The sequence below is a fragment of the Hippoglossus stenolepis genome, chromosome 12, assembly GCF_022539355.2.
Source record: "Hippoglossus stenolepis isolate QCI-W04-F060 chromosome 12, HSTE1.2, whole genome shotgun sequence".
Classification (NCBI taxonomy): domain Eukaryota; kingdom Metazoa; phylum Chordata; class Actinopteri; order Pleuronectiformes; family Pleuronectidae; genus Hippoglossus; species Hippoglossus stenolepis.
The window spans coordinates 20,836,110-20,857,487 of record NC_061494.1 but is presented as its reverse complement, the minus strand read 5'-3'; the positions used below and the strand labels follow the sequence as shown (position 1 = coordinate 20,857,487).

The 21,378-nt window shown below is 44.1% G+C and overlaps 1 protein-coding gene across 3 annotated transcripts in view; it reads left to right on the top strand.

The window, feature by feature from the left end:
- The window catches only part of LOC118118579 (protein kinase C epsilon type), a 56,658-nt gene that overhangs the window by 5,265 nt on the left and 30,015 nt on the right, over nt 1–21,378 (top strand). For all 3 annotated transcript variants that reach the window (XR_004697975.2, XR_007034772.1, XM_035171712.2), the window contains exons 2-10: nt 10,657–10,720; nt 13,439–13,607; nt 14,214–14,248; nt 14,418–14,506; nt 14,920–15,052; nt 15,131–15,273; nt 15,952–16,048; nt 16,139–16,425; nt 16,507–16,680. Coding sequence is in view for 1 of the 3 variants with exons in the window: in XM_035171712.2 (XP_035027603.1) it covers nt 10,657–10,720; nt 13,439–13,607; nt 14,214–14,248; nt 14,418–14,506; nt 14,920–15,052; nt 15,131–15,273; nt 15,952–16,048; nt 16,139–16,425; nt 16,507–16,680 (1,191 nt within the window). In the remaining 2 variants the exon portion in view is untranslated. The remainder of the gene's footprint in view (nt 1–10,656; nt 10,721–13,438; nt 13,608–14,213; nt 14,249–14,417; nt 14,507–14,919; nt 15,053–15,130; nt 15,274–15,951; nt 16,049–16,138; nt 16,426–16,506; nt 16,681–21,378) is intronic.

Genomic DNA, 21,378 nt, shown 5'->3' with positions numbered 1-21,378 from the left:
CCTCCACGACGACGTGTACAAGCAGCAAACTGAGAATATATTCACCTCTGGCTATTTATGTTTGTATAACAGATCCATTAGTACGTTTTTTGTCATTTATATAAATATATTCTTTGCCCGTCACAGAGCTGTTTTTACCTGGGAACCCAACCCAGTGCAGGACTTTCATTTGAATGGATGCGAAGACGGACAGACAACCTGAAAACATAATGCCTCCGATCACCGGCTGACGCAGAGAAATCCTTCTGAACTTGAATCTTGAATTTCCATCACAACCTCTTTACTGGGAGTTGTATCCATCTCAGAACGGTGTGAAAAGAGATGAGACGGTCGAAACTCGCTGCGTTTGTGTCATTCATCCACCGCATTGTTTGTGTTTGTCAGATTTCTAATAATCTGAATAAGCTTTAGCAGAACTGACTCCAGTGCTTTTAGTAAACCAGAAATGAATGTCACGTGAAGTGGAGCAGAGATACTGTAAACATGTGCGTGGTTAGAAATGATATGACAACATGAAAACGGGCGTAAACACACTTTTCACATGTTGTCGGTGTGAACTCGATGGTGACGGCCGGCGGAAAGGAGTCGTTCTGCAAACAGAGGAGAGAAAAACACAGAAATCATTTGTTCTGTTCAGAGTCTGAACTCTGATCATGAATCTGTGTTAAAGTTCGTCCGCACACATCGAGAACTTCCCAGTCAACACACACCACCCACTCAGGTGAACATGAGACGGTGCTTCACATAATTGATTTTTTAAAGAGCTAAAACTCAGTGAGTGGATCAACGACACAGATGTTGTTATTTCTGTCTCCGTTCCTCCTGCTGTGTGTTGTTCAGGTTGTGATCTGAGCTCATTGTAGAGGTTGTATCAGAGTGACTGTGTCAAGTGTGTGTGTGTGTGTGTGTGTGCGTGCGTACAACTCGTACGTTACACAGCTTCAGGAACAGTGAACATCATTCATGGCTGTTTGGATGTTGTGTGTCTGTGGTGAGAGCACAGGATCAGCAACTGACTCACTGTTCATACCTGAAGAGAATAGATGCTATAGACTCACAAAAATGAGGCCAAACTATCTCTGACACGAGCGCTGCCCTCTTGCCCTGCTGACATCATTTGGAGCCAAAGTGGTTGAATTCATCTAACGAGGACTTTGACGTAGGGCACAGTCACACGTACGTGAATGGAGGTAAATAATAACCACCTGCCGTGACACACATGGGAATCAGTTGTGCGGTCTGTCATCCGTTTGAGGTTGTGGTTGTGGCAGGAGCAGTTTCTGGGTTGTGAAAACATTTTTGTCAACGGCCTCACACAAAAACTACTTGAGGGTTGATGCCACTTGTAGGTACGAGCACAACTGCAGCTGAAACTATGAGGTCTGTCTGCGTGCACGGTAAAATCATTATGGACGATAGCGCTGCACACAGCTATACAATGCACCAAAGGAGCAAAACACAGAGTTAGAGATGTCTCGTGTTATTGTGAAAAAAGTAAAACAGTTTTTTGGTTGTGATGTTGAACTGTGACAAAGTCAGTTTGCCATGTGGTCGTCCTGTGGTTAGAGGAGTCAACGACGGCGGTTCAGCTGCAGGAGCTGACGGCGAAGATTTGTAAAAGTAGGGAAATGTCAGCTCAGTTTTATCTGATGAGACAACGAGTGTGAGGCAGGTCTTATGTTAATGAGGGACGTCCCCGTCACTGTAGCATCGTGTTCAGCCATCGGAGGAATGTGGGACGCTCCACTGCTTCACTGCTCCACTGCAAGTTTTAATTCAGCTTTTGAGACACAGATGCACCAGAAACCTCAAAGCACAAGACCCTCGCACCAGTTCTGCAGCCGGTGGTTCCCTGTTTTTGCTCAAAGGCACTTAAACAAGACAAGCCATTCACCAGGATTTGTTACGTACGCTTATTACCTTTAAATAGACGTAAGTACTCAAAGGCACGTCAGCACTTTCAGTGGCGTCCGTGTTTGGTTTCCTCTGTAAACTCTGGTGCAGACAGAATAGAGGAAGAGCTCCAGCCTGCTCCCTTCTTGACCCTGTTTCCCTGCGGGCCGTCTTACAGGGGTGTCCTCTCTGCACACTGGAGGAAACAGGGGCAGGGCTCTTGTGTGTGTGTGTGTGTGGTGTGGTGTGTGTGTGTGTGTGTGTGTGTGTGTGTGTGTGTGTGTGTGTGCGTGCGTGCGTGCGTGCGTGCGTGCGTGCGTGCGTGTGTGTGTGTGTGAGCCTAAATATAGAGGCAGTGTTTTGAGTCACACGGATTGGCCCTACTTCCTGTTTTCACTGTCCAAGTTACTTCCCAGAGAAAGAAGGGAAGACAGAGGGAGTGACGGCTCCTCAGGTGCCTCCTCTCCTCCCTCTGATTACTTCTCTTATCACTCGTCTATCTGGCGTCCAGCGTGTCACTCGCTGTCCATCACGGAGGCGATGCAGTCACACAGATATGTGAGGAATGTAAGATGCAGCACTGGGCTCTTCCTGCTGCTCCTGTCAGCACCACTCAGCATAAACACAACTTCTCACAGCAAAACACGCCAGAGAAAGAAAAACACTGTTGTTCAGCAGCTGTTGTTGCTTCAGTGACGAGATTCGTTTTCTCCTCGATTTAAGGTCTAATGATGTTTTCCTCTTGTTTCTGTCATGTCTCTCTTTACTGTCTATCTCTCCTGCGCTGGTGGATGATTGTAAACGCTGTTAAACATCACTCAATAGAGCGCATACCTCCGTCAAAGGTCAATTCAATTAAAGCCACCGCACTTGATTGCACACGATCATAAGCTGCTTTCAGACCTGCACTGAAGAACACAAGTGTTCCTGAAATGTTCTGGAGGGGCTGGATGTGAGAACACAAACATCTGAGTCAGTGTCTCTGGACATTTTCTGGAACTTTTCCTGCAGCCTCCTAGTAAAACGTCTGGAAACTTCCCAGTGAGCGAGTGGACGTGTTGATGAGGTTTCTAACACGTGACAGACGTGAAACTGGAAGAATACAAATATCTCAGGATGAAGAAGAAAAGGAGCCGTACACATAGAAGATGAAGACGTCAACTTGGAAAGACGAGGAGATTCCAGAGCTTCTGGTGATGAGGGCCGACGCCGGTGTGGATGAGCTGTAAACAACAACACCTCCTGCTGCTCTACAGGCTCCGCCCCTCGCCTGGATGTTCCACTCACTGTTAATCAGCTTGCAAATTGATAAATGAGAGATGAAAGTGAGTTGGATGCATCTGTGATGATGCTTGTGGATGATGAAGAGATGTTCACAAGAAGGTACCGAAGGTGGTGATGTGATCTTAACGTGTGTGGAATGTCTGTAACGTAAGAGCTTCACACGGCAGAATTCAACTCTCGTCATTTCCTCACAAACAGGATGAGAGGAGAGAAAACACCCTGTCATCACACACACACACACACACACACACACACACACCACACACACACACACACACACACACACACACACACACGATTTTTTTATTCAAAACAAGGAATTTGAAGACAGTGAATTAAAAATTTGTTTTTCAGTATTTCCTGATACCAACCTCCTAAATATGTCTGTTTTGTTTGGGTTCTCTCTTGATCAATGCGCCATCATTCATCCAGTTTTCATGGAAATCTGTTCTGTAGTTTTGGCGTAATCCTGCTGACGACAAACAAACAAACAAACAAACAAACAAACAAACAAACTATACGGGCATGTTGAGAGCTCCTACCTCCACCATGTTTCATGACAGCACCAGATTTTTCCTGCCATAGTATAGCTGTGTGCAGCTGTGCTGTCGTCCATAAAGTTTTTACCATCCAGCTGCATTTGTGTGCATCAATGTAGTTTTCTCTCTCGCGTGAGAACTTGTCTTTCTCTTATTTGTCTGTGAACCTGTCTCTTTACATCTGTTGCACGAGAAAGCGACGTTTATGTTTGTGCACGTGCACCCCCGCCACTGATTGAATGAATTCTGTGGGAAACGCTGCAAAGAAAGTTAAACTAATTGTTGCATCTACCTTATTTATGTGGATCTGCACCAAAATTTTATGAGTTCTTCTCTGACCCATCCCACATCATGGTAATCTGTCCAGCAGTTTGTGTGTAATACTGCAATATATATATCTATATATATAAGGGGTAAGGAATATAAGGAGTAAAAATTCCATGTCCATTGTCCAGTGCCTCGACACATTCAAGATCATTGTGGTTCAGTGATAAACTGTTTTTTATGGTCGCACCTTTCGTACCAGCAGAATGTTTTGGTTCAGGCCAAAGATCTGAGGTAGTTTCCCACATTCACCAGTTGATTCATCGTCCCCTCACGTCCCCCTCACGTCCCCTCACATCCCCCTCACGTCCCCCTCTGTGTGAGTATCAGTGAATCAGTAGCTCTAGTTTCTTTGAGGATACACTCAGCCACATGATTCCAGCTTGACTCAGGCTCATGTGATCTGTAAAAGCTTTGGGACAGCTCTGTGTGTGTGTGTGTGTGTGTGTGTGTGTGCGTGCGCGTGTGTGTGTGTGAGGAATGCGTCTCAGTTATTGGGTTAAAATGAAACTCATTAAACTTCAGTGGACGACATGTGATGTTAATAATTGAATCTTTGACTTAACTTCAGACACAGAAATGAAAGAGCAGAGAAATAAAAAACCAAGGTGCCCGAACACGGACACTCCTTCTCTGGGGCTCCTGGTGACCTTGTTGCCATGGATACTGTTCAAAACAACCAAATAAACAACACAAACAGGTTATTCACGGCACCTCGACTGGAGGGAGGTCGTCCTTCACATCCTGAAAATCACTCGTGTTACAACTGTAATGTTCGGTAATTCAGCATCATGTGACATGAAGGACAGAGACTGGTCTCGGAGGTCGTCGTGGTTTGAACACGTTTTCCTCCATGTTTGACACCGAGCTCCGTCCTGAACGAGGAAAGTCCCCCTCATCTCTGTGACCCTTCAGATTTGAACCCGAACCCAAATTGAACTGTAAGATTTTCCTGGCTGGTTGTTTTTAATGTCAGAGCCTCGGGACTGACATTAGTTGTTATTGAACTTAATCTGTGGGAATTCCCCGGTAAACATTTGAAATGAAGAAAGACATAAAGATATGATGTGTTTTCTTTGTGGCTCCACAGTTGAGTGAATCTGGCCCCTACTCTCTCTATCAATGTATTTGACTCTCCACCTCTTCCTCTTCTCCCCTGTGTCCTCCTCCTCCTCCTCCTCCTCCTCCTCCTCCTCCTCCTCCTCCTCCCCCTGTATAGGCTGTGTAACATCAGTCATGAGTCGGTTAGAGGTTAATGGACGTTTCTCCTCCATCTCTGACTCTTTCCAATTCCAGGCAATGATCTCTATCTCCACATGCATGAAACCACAAAGTAGCTCTAACTGACTCATGTTGCACACATGCACATTTGAGCCACTACACAACAATACTGGCAGAGAAGAGCATGTATTTAAATGCTCAATGCAAATGATTTTTATTACATTATTTTTGTGACGGACAAATCATTTGCATGATCTAATCAGATGGATTCTTCCGCCTTTGATGAGGACGCTAACAAAATGTGTGTTACCCAAAAACACCTTGATTATTTGTGTGTGTGTGTGTGTGTGTGTGTGTTTCTTAGCTGCCTTGTTCACAATGCTGAAGCCAGCATCACTTATTCAACAGGGACAAATTAGGCATAGACAGACACACGGCTAAACAGGAGGACGAGCCTGAGTGGCTGCCGACAGGGGACCTCTTTGTGTGTGTGTGTGTGTGTGTGTGTGTGTGTGTGTGTGTGTGTGTGTGTGTGTGTGTGTGTGTGTGTGTGTGTGTGTGTGTGTGTGTGTGTGTGTGTGTGTGTGTGTGTGTGTGTGTGTGTGTGTGTGTGTGTGTGTGTTCTGTTCTGGTTTGTTTGAAGTAAATCTACTGCATTAGCAGCAGGAGTGAGTGCAGCTGTATAAAGTCACACTCCAGGGCGACGTGCGTGTGTGTGTGTGTGTGTGTGTGTGTGTGTGTGTGTGTGTGTGTGTGTGTGTGTGTGTGTGTGTGTGTGTGTGTGTTTTATTCATTTATGTTGAACAAATGGACTCGATAAACAGACTGTAGCACATCAACTGTAAAAGGTTTTAACTTCATCACTGCTGGACACTGTTGTGTTTCCACTATTGGACAAAGTAAAAGTGCAAATATAGTAAAATACTAAAATACTCCATTACAAGTAAGGGTTCTGCATAAATACTCCTACTCAGTGTTTTCTCTGGTCCTCTCCTTTCTGTATAAAGTCAGTTTATGAGTTCAGACTTGTTTTGAGGTTTAAGGTTAAAGGGGCATTCCACTGATTTCACAGATGTAAATCAGTTTATTAGTTATGGTTAGTTCCACTGAGTCTGTGAAAACAGTTGTGTAATGTCGGCCGTGGTTCCAGAGAAACTATGACGACACATTTTTAACAACAAAGAGAAAAAAAAGCCAACTTGTGGTGTGATGAGCAGAGTGAAAAACATTGTGTGAAGTGAAGGTTTGAAGGTTTTGGGATCTTGAGCCGTACTTGAGACTAAAAATCAGGATTTATCTGACGACCCTCTGCCCCATTGTGCAGCACTACATTATACTACATGTGCAATACTGAAGTACTGTTTGGAATCAGGCCTCTGTACTCGATGCAGATTAAACTTTGTGTGAACGTTTCCATCCACTTCTCCTTCTGATTAAGATCTTGATTGAAATCATGTTCATCTCACATCAGCCTTAAATTCAAGTTGGCAAAGTTCTTGCGTCACTGTGGTGTCGGCACCAAAAGGTCAGATATGATTCGTTTGCTCTCATCAGAAAAAATATGAAAATCAAAAGACAGAAGCAGGATCTGGAGTGAGAGACGTTTTTTAATGAGGCTGTGTTTCCAATGAGGGTCCTCACAAGCATATGGGTTTAAACGTGTGTGTGTCTGTGAGGGTCTGCAGTGTGTCAGTCGTCGGAGGCCGTGTGCTCTCTGTCAGAGAACAGACAAAACACAATGTTCTCCCTGTTCTCTCTCTTTGTCTCTCCCTGTGTCTCTCGTTCATTCTCTCTTGATTTTTCTCTCTTGGATTTTGCAGCCGCGACTGAACATTTAAAGTTGCCGTTCATCTTCTACCAACTTTTTAATGTTCATGTTGTTTTCTTTAAAGCTTCTTAGTTCACAGCATCGACTGTAAAGAAAGATAAACGACACGGCTCCACCTCCCGTTGCAGAAAGAAATGAAGCTAAAATTGATCAGTTTACCTGAACACACACATTTTCCTCTCAAAGCGAATCTGTTTGATTTGATTTTCAGCTTCTTCATTTCACCTGCAGTGATGTCGTTTGTGTCTGTTGCTGCTGGACATGTGATGCCAGTGTGGATATCGATATTCATGAGGAAACCAGTTCATTTTTCCTTCTACTATTGAAATATCTTGTTTCAAAATGGGCTTTGTCAAGGTCAGATGCTGTAGGTTGGGATTAAAGAAGTGAGAGTGTGTATGTGTGTGTGTGTGTGTGTGTGTGTGTGTGTGTATGTGCATGTGTGTTTATGTGCATGTGTGTGTGTGTTTGTGCATAGAATGTCTTGAGTGAGTCTGAGCCATTAGTTCAACAATGTCATGTGCTTTTACTTCAACCTTGAAAGGCTGCGGGTATGTTTGTTTCTATCTTTGTGTGTGTGTGTTTGTGTGTGTGTGTGTGTGTGTGTGTGTGTGTGTGTGCGTGCGTGCGTGCGTTGCGTGCGTGCGTGTGTGCGTGTGTGTGTGTGTGTGAAACAGGTGTAGACAGGAGCCGTCAGTCACTGACGGACATTTATTTTTCTACATACATACACACACACACACACACACACGCACACAAACACGCACATACACACAGTGAGGCCTGAGTGGAACTTCATGTTCCTCCTTAGTCATGTTAACTGTGATAATCACGACATGTCAAATCAATATTAAATCAAATGACTGATCATGTTTTAGCTGCATGACACACACACACCCACACACACACACACACACACACACACACACACACACACACACACACACACACACACACACACACCATGCTTCAGATACATTAGGGCAGAGGGGGAGGGTGGAGGTAAACCTGCTCAATTGAGTTAAAGTCTTTAATTGAATTTGTGTGTGTGTGTGTGTGTGTGTGTGTGTGTGTGTGTGTGTCCCTATAAATAAGTGCAGTTTCAGGATGTTCTCAAAAAAGGAAAATAAATTAGATTTGACTCCATGTTAAATTATGCAGAAAACACACACACACACACACACACACACACACACACACACACACACACACACACACACACACACATACAGACGGTGTCACATGATGAGGACCATGCACCAGAAGAACCTCACTCAGTTCTGCCCTCAGCAATTTCAGTTTCGTTAATGTCGATGATTCACACTGAAGCTCAAAGTTTGAACTTCTCCAATGTGTTCTGCTTCATGTGTCCGTCACGTTTCTCACCCTGAGCTTTGGCGAGCGACTCAGCTGACTCGTCGGTCATCTTCGAGCTGCGAACTTTGAAAACGTTTATAATTTAAATCATCAGTAGTTTGTTATTTAACAGCTCTGAATGTTGCACGGCTGCAGAAACACTCAGCCTCCCTCCTCCTCCTCCTCCTCCTCCTCCTCCTCTGATAAGTCTATCTCTCTCCTGTGACCTCTGACCTCTGTGTGCGTGCAGCCGTCGTCTCTCAGATAAACAGGTAGAGGGAGTGAAGGGGCCAAATCTATGAGAATTCACACGCGCCAACAACAGAGGTGGACGCACCGAGGGGCCTTTTCCTTCCTCCTGTCTATTTTTAATCTCATCTGCACCTGTGAGTCTGAGTGAACTCAACAAGCAGCTGGTGAATGGAGGCCGGTGACCTCAGAGGAAGGGGGAGGTGTGTGTGTGTGTGTGTGTGTGTGTGTGTGTGTGTGTGTGTGTGTGTGTGTGTTTGGCTTTTTTCTCTCCTGTTGGCGTCATAATCGTCATTAGAGCCGTTTTCGTTTTGATTTATTGTCCCACACATGATCTGATCTCTCTTTTAATGAAATGAGGTCAAAGTGTTTGTTGTGTAAAAATCAGCAGAGCTTTGTGAGGATTAGTGAAAATTATTATTTCAAATTTTTTGCTTAATCCATTGTAATTTCAGATTGATTCGATTAGACTGGTTTAAGACGTCCGTGAATCAAAATACGCTGTTTGTTGATTCCACTTCTTCTTCCGTCTCCGACAGAAAGACGCGTTCAAGTCATTTTCTTGTGTCTGATTTATTCAGCTCTGAATAAAAACCTGCTCTGATGGATCCATGTTAATATTCTGCGGCTCTCGTGTGTCTGCCACAGCCACTTCCTTCCTTCCGCTGCGTCTCATAGAAAATGCAGATGGACGAGATTACTTATCTAATTAATACTCAAAACGCTCTCAATGTGCTGATTGTACTGATGATGAAAATCCATTAAGATCCAAAAACATGGCTGCACCCTAACAAGGACACACACACACACACACACGACACACAGCACGCACGCACACACGCACACACGCACACACACACTTTAGAAAGAGTCGACAAACTTTCTGTCCTCCCCCTCATTTGTCACTCTCTGCTTTCCATCTCCAACTGTATACTTTACTGAGCCCACGCCTGCTTGCCTTCACTTGTGTGTGTCTCTGTGTGTGTGTGTGTGTGTGTGTGTGTGTGTGTGTGTGTGTGTTGTGTGTGTGTGTGTGTGTGTGTGTGTGTGTGTGTGTGTGTGTGTGTCTGTGTAAAGGGGGATTGTGGACACTGTGGGTGGTACAAGCTGCTGGTAGAAACTCTTGCTGATGCCCACTTGCTTTTATGAGATAAGCTTGAAAACTCTCAGAGACACACACACACACACACACACACACACACACCCTTGTACATATACACGTTCGCTGTGTACTCATACACGTGCAGTCACTCAATTGATTAATCTTCACAGCTTCTCTCTGGCCTAAATACAGCCAGAATTCAGTGTGTGTGTGTGTGTGTGTGTGTGTGAGAGAAAGAGAGAGCCGTACATACATGTATGTGTGTGTGTGTGGGTGTGGGACAGGAAATGTGTCAACCTCTAGTTTGCTGTATCATACACAACATCGCGTGTGTGTGTTTGCGTGTGTGTGTGTGTGTGTGTGTGTGTGTGTGTGTGTGTGTGTGTGTTACCACATTAAACGTGTTTTAAGTGATTCTGTGAAATTTTGTCCGAACAGGAAGTTACGATCAGCTTCCCACAGATTGGCATCTTGTCTGTGTGGAGGATGAAGAAGATTTTTCTGATATTAATAAACATATCATGGGAAATGTTTATTAAACCATAAAGGTTTCACATTCATATGGAGTCATTAACATGTTAAACATCCATAAATCCACCCAAGAGTTTAGAATAAAGAACAAACTAGTGTAAAGCACAACTTGGATCAAGTGATGGTGAATTCGGCTCAAGTTTCATGCAGAAAATGAACCGAAATGCTAACAAACACAAGCTCAAATACAATATCAGGGAAAAGTGATGAAGAAAGAAAGACCAGCTACATTTATTTAAGGCAGATTTTTACTTAACTTTCTACTCGTCTACTTCTTCTCATTCGTTCACTCATCTCTCCTTTCTTCTTCTTCTTCTCTCTCTCTGCAGATCGACCTGGAGCCGGAGGGGAAGGTGTATGTTATTATCGACCTGTTGGGATCTTCCAGTGAAGGTGAGACACGTGTTTTTAATCATGTTACACAGAACACGTATGTTACACAGAATCACAGCGGTTGAAAGTGCTGCTGAAGCTTTCAGTCTAATCTCATATTATTTATTATTATCTATCTATTATTATTATTATTGTTATCTGTTGGTTTCACAGCTGATTTTATATAAATATCCTAAAACATGAGCAGAATCTTTTTTTCAGAATCCATTTGATCCCCATTTGAGATTACATTTTTTTTTAGCTTCGTTTTTTGCGTAGACGACCAGACGGGGAACTGCTCGCTTGCTTTGAACTATGCATGTTACTGGAATTGTCCACTAGAGGGCACAACACAGAGCTCAGACTATGTAGAATTAACAGTTTTCAGTAAATACAAAAAAACCACACCCTTAAATTAAGGACGTCGTGACAATGGCGAGTATCTGTCCCCACACTGCCCCTACTGTTCATGTGTGTATTGCATTTATTTCTTGGGACGTGCACAACCGACATGCGGCAGCCATGATTCGTACGTGTGGTTAGAATCAAGTGTTTCTCTGTTCTAACACAGCAGTAACACAGCTTTTCATTATTTTAACTAGAAAATCTATTTCTCACACACATTTTCATGATTCAGTGTGTGTGTGTGTGTGTGTGTGTGCGCGCGCGTGCGTGCGTGTATGTGTGTGTGTGCATGCACTAGACTACGTGATAGAGCGACATGACAGAATGGAAGAAGCGAAAGACAGAGAGGGAGTTAACCGGAGGTCGAGAGAGGGGGAGAGGGGGTGATAAATTGATTAGCAAAGTGGAGTGTTCTGTAATGGACCAGTTACATCATCAGAAGAGAGGGAGCGATGGTTAGAGAGAGAGAGAGAGAGAGAGAGAGAGAGAGAGAGAGAGGGATTCGATTTTATTTCTTTTTGTGTCTATCAAATTGTGGGGACAAAAAAAATAACATAAATCATTTCAGATTTGTAGGTTATGTTTTGGTTAGATTAATATTAGGTTAGATTAATATGAGGTTAAGCTAGAGTAAGGTTAGTGGTTCGGTTAAGGTTAGTTTTGGGTCAGTGGTAGTTATGGTTAGAGTTACAGGAAACGAATATAAGTGAATGTAATGTCCTCTGAAGTCATGGAAACGTGTGTGTGTGTGTGTGTGTGTGTGTGTGTGTGTGTGTGTGTGTGTGTGTGTGTGTGTGTGTGTGTGTGTGCGTGTGTGCGTGTGTGTGTGTGTGTGTGTGTACGGCTGACATGGCAGTCATTACTTAAATGTGTTTGCATAGCACAGACAACATGGATGAACTGTCAGGTCTGCAATCGACCTATTAGCTGTCACACACACACACACACACACACACACACACACGCACGATCCAGATGTTTTGGCTTCATTTTTCAGGAAGCTGTCACGTCGTCCATCTTTATTAACACCACCAGGCTGATCTGAAATATCAAAGTGTTAAAAGTGGCGTAATGTTCAGTGTGATGTTAAACATTAATATTATTATGAGTGTAATACACATTCCAGCCTGTAGGTTTCTATCAGGACGTTACGGTTTTTAATGAAGGTCGATGATGTCACTCTTTCTATCGGCGCTAATTAAATCTTCACCTTAACTTAACGAGGTTGTGATGAAGATGTCAGAGACCATCACATACCATCACAAACCCCCGCCCCTGAACCCTTTACAGTGGAAAACGCCAAGTCTAGCACTGTTGCTAGGCAGCAGTCATCAGTTGCTAGGCGATGGCAACGGCGTACAGTGTAGTAAAGAGTGAGGACGGGCAGAGCAGGACAGGAAGAAGAAGAAATGCTTTATGAGGAGCTTGAAGTGAAGTTGGTCCTTGAGGGAGACGCTGGAGGAAACACAGGTTGAATCAGGAGGATTCGGTCGCTGCTCACACGTCGAGGTGAAGAAACGACGACGACACGAGTCTCAACATTTAAAAAGGAAACTGGTTTTAATGTTGTGGCTGATAAGTCTTCATCGTCTGAGGGCTGATGAGCAAGAATCTTTACAACCGTACAAAGAAACCTTCTGATAACACACATGAATTAAGACTTTATATACAAAAAGTGAAAATAAAATATGGTATTAACAGTAAAAATGTATACTAGGAAAATGCAGTAAAAATATATATAAATATTTTTGCTAAATATGTATTGATTCTGTCTCCAGATCATATTTATTAGTCTTTATTCTTAGGTTAAAATTGGGGGAAGTTCTAGTTACTGCAGATGTGATATCTGCTGAAAGTAAATAAATAAATTCAATTTAGTGCTAATCTCCATTTTAGTAAATCAGTGCACAGAGATGTTCAGATGTTTTCACTTCCTGATCAGTACCTGGACTTTTCCACCTGTTATAATGTCCATCGATCTGAGACTGTCACTATCACTGCTCATTACTGTGTGTGTGTGTGTGTGTGTGTGTGTGTGTGTGTGTGTGTGTGTGTGTGTGTGTGTGTGTGTGTGTGTGTTGTGTGTGTGTGTGTGGTACCACAGTGTCAGACAGTAATTGAAACCTTCCACTGGGGAAACCCTGTGTAATTAAGCTTAAAGAGCAGCAGAAGTTAAATTAATCACTGAAGGACCGCACTGTGACAGCACCATCCAGTGGCTGCATGGTGTAAGTGCAGCTGCTGTGTGTCTGTTTCTTGTTTGCAGGAACCCTACATACTTTACTGTGCACTCTTTTTGTATTAATTGTGTTTGCATTGTGTGTGTGCGTGTAGTTGCAGTCGACTCCATCGAGAATGAGGAGCGTGTGTTCCGGCAGCGGATGCGTCCCAGGAAGCGTCAGGGCGCCGTCCGTCGCAGGGTCCATCAGGTCAATGGTCACAAGTTCATGGCCACCTACCTGAGGCAGCCCACGTACTGCTCCCACTGCAGGGACTTTATCTGGTGAACACACACAGACACACACAGACACACACACACACACACACACACACACACACACACACACACACACACACACACACACACACACACACACACAAAGACTCACATAATTCTAATGAAGTCTTATTGTTGACGAGCTGCAGATGTAAACCAGGTTGTTGCTGCTCTTTCTAAACTCTGATTTCCTGCTGGAACCCGACGCCTCCCCACAGACCTGTCGTCTTGTTTACATGTAAACACGCTGGATGCTGTGAAGTGTGCCGCTGTAAACAAAGCCAGCTGTGTTTGTTTCCATCCCAACAAACTGTGTCGGCGTCACTCACATGGAAAACATGTGGCTCCGCTCTGCTCCGTGTGCTCAGCTCCGCTCGGAACGAAAAGTTTGATTTGTTTCACAATCACAAGGAAACTGTTGGAGTGTTTTTAAGTTTAGTTTATTTTTATTCCGGCCGAGTAAAAAACTCATCTCATCAAAGTAGAAAACACGACTGAAACAGGTTTTCTTTTTAATCGTTTCATCATTTTATAACAGTCAGAGTTTAATAATAAATAATAATAATGATAATTGTTAATGTTTTCTGACACGTTCTCTCTCTCTGACCTTAGGGGCGTCTTAGGGAAACAAGGCTACCAGTGTCAAGGTGGGACCGAGTTTTTATTACATGTTGCTTCAGGCATTTATGACACATAAAACCACCCTGTTAATGTGTTCCTGTGTGTGTGTGTGTGTGTGTGTGTGTGTGTGTGTGTGTGTGTGTGTGTGTGTGTGTGTGTGTGTGTGTGTCTGTGTGTGTGTGTGTGTGTGTGCAGTGTGTACCTGTGTGGTCCATAAGCGCTGCCATGAGCTGATCATTACCAAGTGTGCTGGGATGAAGAAGCAGGACGACACAGTTGTGGAGGTACTGATCCACAACCTCCTGCTGGTTTTATTACACACAACACTTTCATTTTATTTCATTGCATTTTATTTTAACGCTTTACCTGAAAAAGAAACCATTTGTAGTTAAATACAACTTTTTTCATTACAGTCGATTAATCTAGTCCCAAGATTTGTTACTTCACAGTTAATCAGTTTCCAGTGTGATCCGATGGTCTCGGATCACAACTGATGCACTGGTATTATATCATATTTATCTGGAAAAATGAAAAACTTTTATTATAGAGGCTCTACTTAACTAACTAAGACATCAACTAACTCATCAGCCATAAGCTTCAAATATTTGAGGCTCACATGACCTTCGCTTGTCTGGAGCTGATCTGCAGGTTTGTCTCACTGTCTCTGTCTCTCTGTCTCTGTCTCTGTCTTTTACAGACAGTCGGGTCTCAGAGGTTCAGTGTCAACGTTCCGCACAAGTTCGGCATCCACAACTTTAAAGTTCTCACCTTCTGTGATCACTGTGGCTCTCTGCTCTGGGGTCTGCTGCGACAGGGTCTGCAGTGTAAAGGTGAGGACGTTTCCTTCAGTCCTTGTTATGTGTGAGTGTGTTCAGCTCTAACTCCTCTTCACTGTGTGTGTGTTTCAGTTTGTAAAGTGAATGTGCACCGGCGCTGTGAGAGTAACGTCGCTCCCAACTGCGGCGTGGACGCCAGGGGAATCGCAAAAGTCCTCTCGGACCTCGGATTCACTCCGGACAAGATCTCCAACAGTGCACAGAGACGCAAGAAGGTGACGCCTCCTCAGGTTGTAGAATTTAAATCCAGGAAACAGAGAGGAGAAGAAACAGTAGAAGAAAAGTTTTAATTGATTTTTGAAGCTGGGAGAAAGTACTTTTAACATGTAAATAAACGTCTGATGCATCCTCGCCACACGACTCGGACACAGGCTGTAGTTCCCACGCTGTGTAACGGTTGTGATGTGTTTGAAGTCAATCATCTAATTGGTTTAGAGCTGAAGAGGAGGAACAGGGTCGGCTTCACTAAGTGAGAGAATGTGGGAAAAACTGAGAAAAGTTTCTGAAGCTCCAGATTAGGAACTGTTTGTGTAATAACTCTCTCTGCCAGGCGGGGGAGACAAAATGTTTCTTACTGCAGGTTTAAAATTTATGTAGAAATTCAAAATTGATTAAATTAAATTTGTTTCCATTTTGAGATTTGCTTTTAAACATAAAGTTTGAGTGGACATCTTTACTTTTTATTCTAAAGTCATGAGCTTTGATTTAAAACAAACAAATAACCCTGATCTGTTTATTTCTTTTTTTTTTATCTTGCGTGAAACCATATCAACATAATTATATTGATGAGAACGTTTTAACAACATTGATCATTGATTGATTGTTTTTATCGGTTGAAAGATTGAATAAATTGCAGATGAAGGTGATGACAGTGATGTGTTGTCTCCGATCAGCTTCCTCAGGGTCAGGACCCCCAGCAGCAGATTTCAGAGACGCCTCAGGCCGAGGACGACCGCTCAAAGTCCGCCCCCACCTCCCCGTGTGACCAGGGTAGCAGATCGTTCCGACCAATCACATGCAAACTTTAAAACCACATGAACGAACACGCTCTCCTCACTTTTGTTTTACGTTTCTGTCCAGATGGGAAGGAGCTGGAGAACATCAGGAAGGCTCTGTCGTTCGACCACCGCGGGGAGGAGCACAAGACGCATCCCCTGTCCTCGCCATCCTCTGTTGCCACGGTAACGGGGGACAAACACCACCACGGAGCACCAGGCAGAGGAGGCGATGGAGGCGGAGCCAAAGTGGAGGGAGGAGGGAGCCGGGCGAACGGTGAGGTCAAGGGTCACAGTGCTCCAGAGGCCAAGAGGATGCACCTGCACGACTTTGTGTTCATCAAGGTTCTGGGGAAAGGAAGCTTCGGAAAGGTGAGTTCACGACCTCTGACCTTTGTGTTTTTGTCACTGCGATGTTCGCGCCGTTCTGACGTTTGTGTGTCACGTGACCAGGTGATGCTGGCGGAGCTGAAAGGCAGCGACGAGGTCTTCGCCGTCAAGGTGCTGAAGAAAGACGTGATCCTGCAGGACGACGACGTGGACTGCACCCTGACGGAGAAACGCATCCTGGCCCTCGCCAGAAAACACCCGTACCTGACGCAACTCTTCTGCTGCTTCCAGACTAAAGTAGGAACACACACACACACACACACACACACACACACACACACACACACACACACACACACACACACACACACACACACACACACACACACACTCCACAACACACACATACAAAGGCAGACATACTTTGAGCCTGCAGGGGGCGACATCAGGCCACATTTATATCTGCAGCTCACACTAAAAACATCCACAGATTCAGAAAAATAAACGTGCTTATGATTTAAAGTTCATAAGTGATGCTTTAAAATTTGTTTGAGTAAAACAAAATCCAAAATACTGGAAAACACAACACAGTTTCTAACAATAATAATTAATACATTTTATTTATACAGCACTTTTACTAATGAGTTAAATCAAAGCAAGGAAAGAAAAAACATTTATACATCATTATATTCACATAAATGAAGGTGTTAAATATAAAACTAAAGAATAAACAGCTCAATTAATTATTAAATTTAACAGTTTTATTCATCAACTCACACATAACATACGCTCCTATGAAACTACATTTAAATCTGCTGAATCCAGATTTTTACTTGGATCTGACCATCACAGTTATATTATATTATATATATAAACAAATATTCCTGATGTACATCATCAACATCCACGAAGTATAACGGTCCCATTACTGTCCCGCAGTGTCGTGGAAAACCGCTCGGTGTTATTTTTGCGTAATCTTTTATTTGAGGTAATAAAAGAACGGCTCCGTATTCACTTCTAATCGACGCCTGTTTATTAAGAGCTGTGAAGAAGCTTTTCAACAGAAATCACATCCTCTGTTTTCTCGGTTGCGGCTGGAAACCGTCGTCATGAAGCCGAGCGGCGCTGTTTTTCGGCCTGGGAACAATTTTAAGGTTCCTTTAAAACTGAAGTCATTAGTGAAGCATCTGCCATCGGCTCAGAGAGAGAGAGAGAGCTCTGTTTAACTTCACCTCGGCCTCGACAGTAAGTGGACGATGACAGACGGGCAGCTGAGGGTGGGACGCTGCCAACGACAACAGCTCCTCCAGACCCCCGTATGTGTTCTCTTTCGTATGTTACATAAGTGTTCCTGCCCCGAAATGTACAGAGGCACTGTACATGAGCATGTGTGTGTGTGTGTGTGTGTGTGTGTGTGTGTGTGTGTGTGTGTGTGTGTGTGTGTGTGTGTGTGTGGCAACCTGAGCCTGACGGGTCTCAAACGACATCACAGGTGTTATTTTTCATCAGTCCGACCTCAACACAACACGAGCTGCACACAAGCTCCCAGCGAAACAACTGAATGCTTTTATTTCACAATCATTTATTGTGCATTTTTATGCTTTTATTGGTAATCGTCACATGTTCTGGTCGACTGGGAGTCAAACCAGGAACCTGCTCCATGTGGCGTTTGCGTCCACATGGTACGAGCTTCGTCCATTTGGTCATGAAGTCGCTCAAACGTACGTTTTTCCCGGTTTGCGTTTGGATAATTTGCGTTAAGAATGAAGGGATGTGGACGGATAGAGTTCACCTACAGAATTTTGAGAAGTTTCTGAACTCGACCAACTAGAGCAGCTCTCCTCCGTGCTGCAGGGTTATCTCATGTAATCTCATGATTTGGGTCATTACTCACTGTCTTGTCTTTCGTCGTCTTCTTTATTAAATCAACATGGAAATAAATATCTGGCAGACGGGCATAAAGTTTTATTCTGAAATGAACTGAATGATGAGTTTCACCTGCAAAACAGCTCATGTAGATTTCAGATGTTTTTTCTTCTCTTGATTCCGAAGCAATCACACAAAATACAACCACATTTTCCTGAAACCTGAAGACGAGCAGAAGGAGAAACATGCGGGTGAGCGAGGACATTTAGTAGAGCAGCCACATTTGTTTATTTTCTCATGTTGTTCTGGAAACGATGGCGTCTCCTCGTTCCTTATTTATTCCCGTTCAACTTCCTCCAGAGCAAACAAACAAACAAACAAAGAGAGAGAGAGAGAGAGAGACGGAAGCTGTGACGACACTTTTCTACATCGTTGTCCTTTTGTTTTTTTCTTGTGTCTCCACATCAGACTGTCTGGTGCTTGACTGGACACACACACACACACACACACACACACACACACACACACACACACTGGACTCAGGGCTGATTGGGATTGTGTTCTTGGACAAAACAAAGGGATTGTGGTTCTTACATAACGGCTTTGTTCCTTATCAGGGACCTGATGTGTATTCCACATGTGACCCCGCCCTCCTCACCCTCCTCACCCCCTCGTCCTCCTCACCCCCCTTCACCTCCGTCTCCCGCGTCCTCTCCGAACACCCTCTCTCGATGTGATTACAGTAAACAAACCCACATGTACAGTATAAACTGTACACACACATTCAGCTTCATGGAGGTTTGACTCTTCACCTTTTACGTAACTTTGTGGCCTGTCCACTGAATATTGGACTTCATATTTGTGCAGTGCATTGTGGGGATTTCTGACATCGCTGCTCGTGCAATAATCAGATTCATGGTTTTGAGGTTAATTGAAATCACCTGATATTAAATCAACACTGTGCAAATTTTTTCACCATAAACCAGCAGCTTGATTAAAGTGAGTGTGATGTTTGGGTTAGACGTCATGATTGACAGGTGACACTGACTCCTTATTGGTCGAGATAACTCAACGCTTGACTCTTAGTGACCTCAAAAGCACAAGATGGCGGCTCCCGTGTCCAAGATATTTTTGCAGGAGGAAGTAGAGACGCCATCTTTATGTACAGTCTATGGTTCCGCCCGTGACATGTAGACACGCGAACTGGAGGAAGCGGGAATCAAACCTTTGACCTTCCAATTAGTGGACAACCTGCTCGACCTCCACCTCCACCTCCATCTCTCTCTTGTTGAGCTTCTCTTCCTCCTCTTCCTCCTCTTTCTGCCACAACAGTAACATCTGTTTATCCACCTGTGCTTTCACTCGTCTGTCACATCTGTATGAGCGTCACTCTCTCTCTCTCTCTCTCTCTCTCTCTCTCTCTCTCTCTCTCTCTCTCTCCCTCTCTCTCTCTCTTTCTCTCTCTCTCTCTCTCTGTTTCTCTGTGAAGAGAACAAAGCTTCATTAATGGACCCTGCTTCTTTCTGGTTTCTGTTTTTCGGACTCTGCTGCGTCTGATCTTCACCGGTTACAGCTCATTTAAAAACACTCGCTCTTCTCTGTAATCTGTCCTGTTCTCTACCTCCCTGTTTTTATTTTTTTAACTGAACCCCTTCACCCTTTACTTCTCCTTTATTTGTCATCTTTCCTTCCCCTCGTTCAAAAATACCAGCCCCCTCATTATCACAAATATTGACAATAGAAGCAGATTTCTGTGTTTTTCTCCATCCTCTCCTCGGCCTCGCTGTGCGAAGCGGCGTGTGGCCCGGTGCTACTGTTGTATAATGTTATTTACATTTCTCTGTGGTAATTAGGCCGATAGGAGAACACGGCTGCGATTGCACAGTCGATTAAGAAGAGCGGGACGGAGGCAGGAATAAAGACGGGAGGTGGAGGGTGTAGGTGGGACACAGGTCACAAAGCACAGAAACCATGTTTAAGTATAAAGACGTCACAGTGCACCAAATGGTTCCTTAAAGAAAAATTGGTATAAATCACATAACAACAAATATAAATAAAGCATAATTAATAACTTGCGTCTGCAGTCTGAACACATCTGTGTCAACGGAGCTTCTCTATCTTGTTTAAAGTTTTAAAAACATTTGAACAAATCGCACACACAACGTAAACACACTCAACCTCCATAAAACCCCGATGCCCTCCGCTCACTTCACTCCACTGAATAAAAAACTTTTATTGGAGTTTTTTTTTTACCAATAAAAATCAAGAGTTGTGTTGACTTGTTTGCATGAGAACCAGGAGTAAGAAGATTTTCTGTGGGAGAAGCGGACCGACAGCACAAAGTTAACTGCTGTTAGCCTCAGGGAAGAATCACACACACACACACACACACGCACGCACGCACGCGCACGCGCACACGCACACGCACACACACACACACACACACTGCAGGCACATGCAGGTATCTCAGCCAAATATGTGTCAGTCATGAGCGGAGGAGAGTTGTTGTAATTATTTTTATAGCATGTCATTAGCTGAGATATGTCTGCTTTGCTTTTCTTTGGATGCAGTTCAGGCACGCACACACACACACACGCACACACACACACACACACACACACACAAACACACACACACACACACACACACACAGACACACACACAAACTTGAGTTCCCACCAAAATCTCTACTCTGCCACCCAGTTGTGTTATAGAACCAGTAAACGTGTCGTTATGTAGCAGCTATGATCGCTGAGAATGATTTCAACCTATGGTTCCTCCCTCTGCCAGTGTCCTGCCTTGTTGTGTAGCATCGTCCTGGTTGAGCTGACACTCCCGCTCCCAGATGTTACAGTAGATATAATTGAAATAGAAGGTGGACCCGTTGGAGATGCTGTCGAAGTGGGAGCACCAACATAGGGGAAGAGGCAGGTCGGAGCCGCACTGGGAGCCGCACTGGGAGCCGCACTGGGAGCCGCACTGGGAGCCGCACTGGGAGCCGCCTCTGAGGTCTGGCTGTCTGCAGGTCGGCCTCATGTGGCCTGATCCGAGGGGGCTGCTTCCTCTTCCCCGAGCTCGACCAGGAAGTGGGAGAGGCTCGTTTTATGAATGTGTGCTGCGCTTGCATTC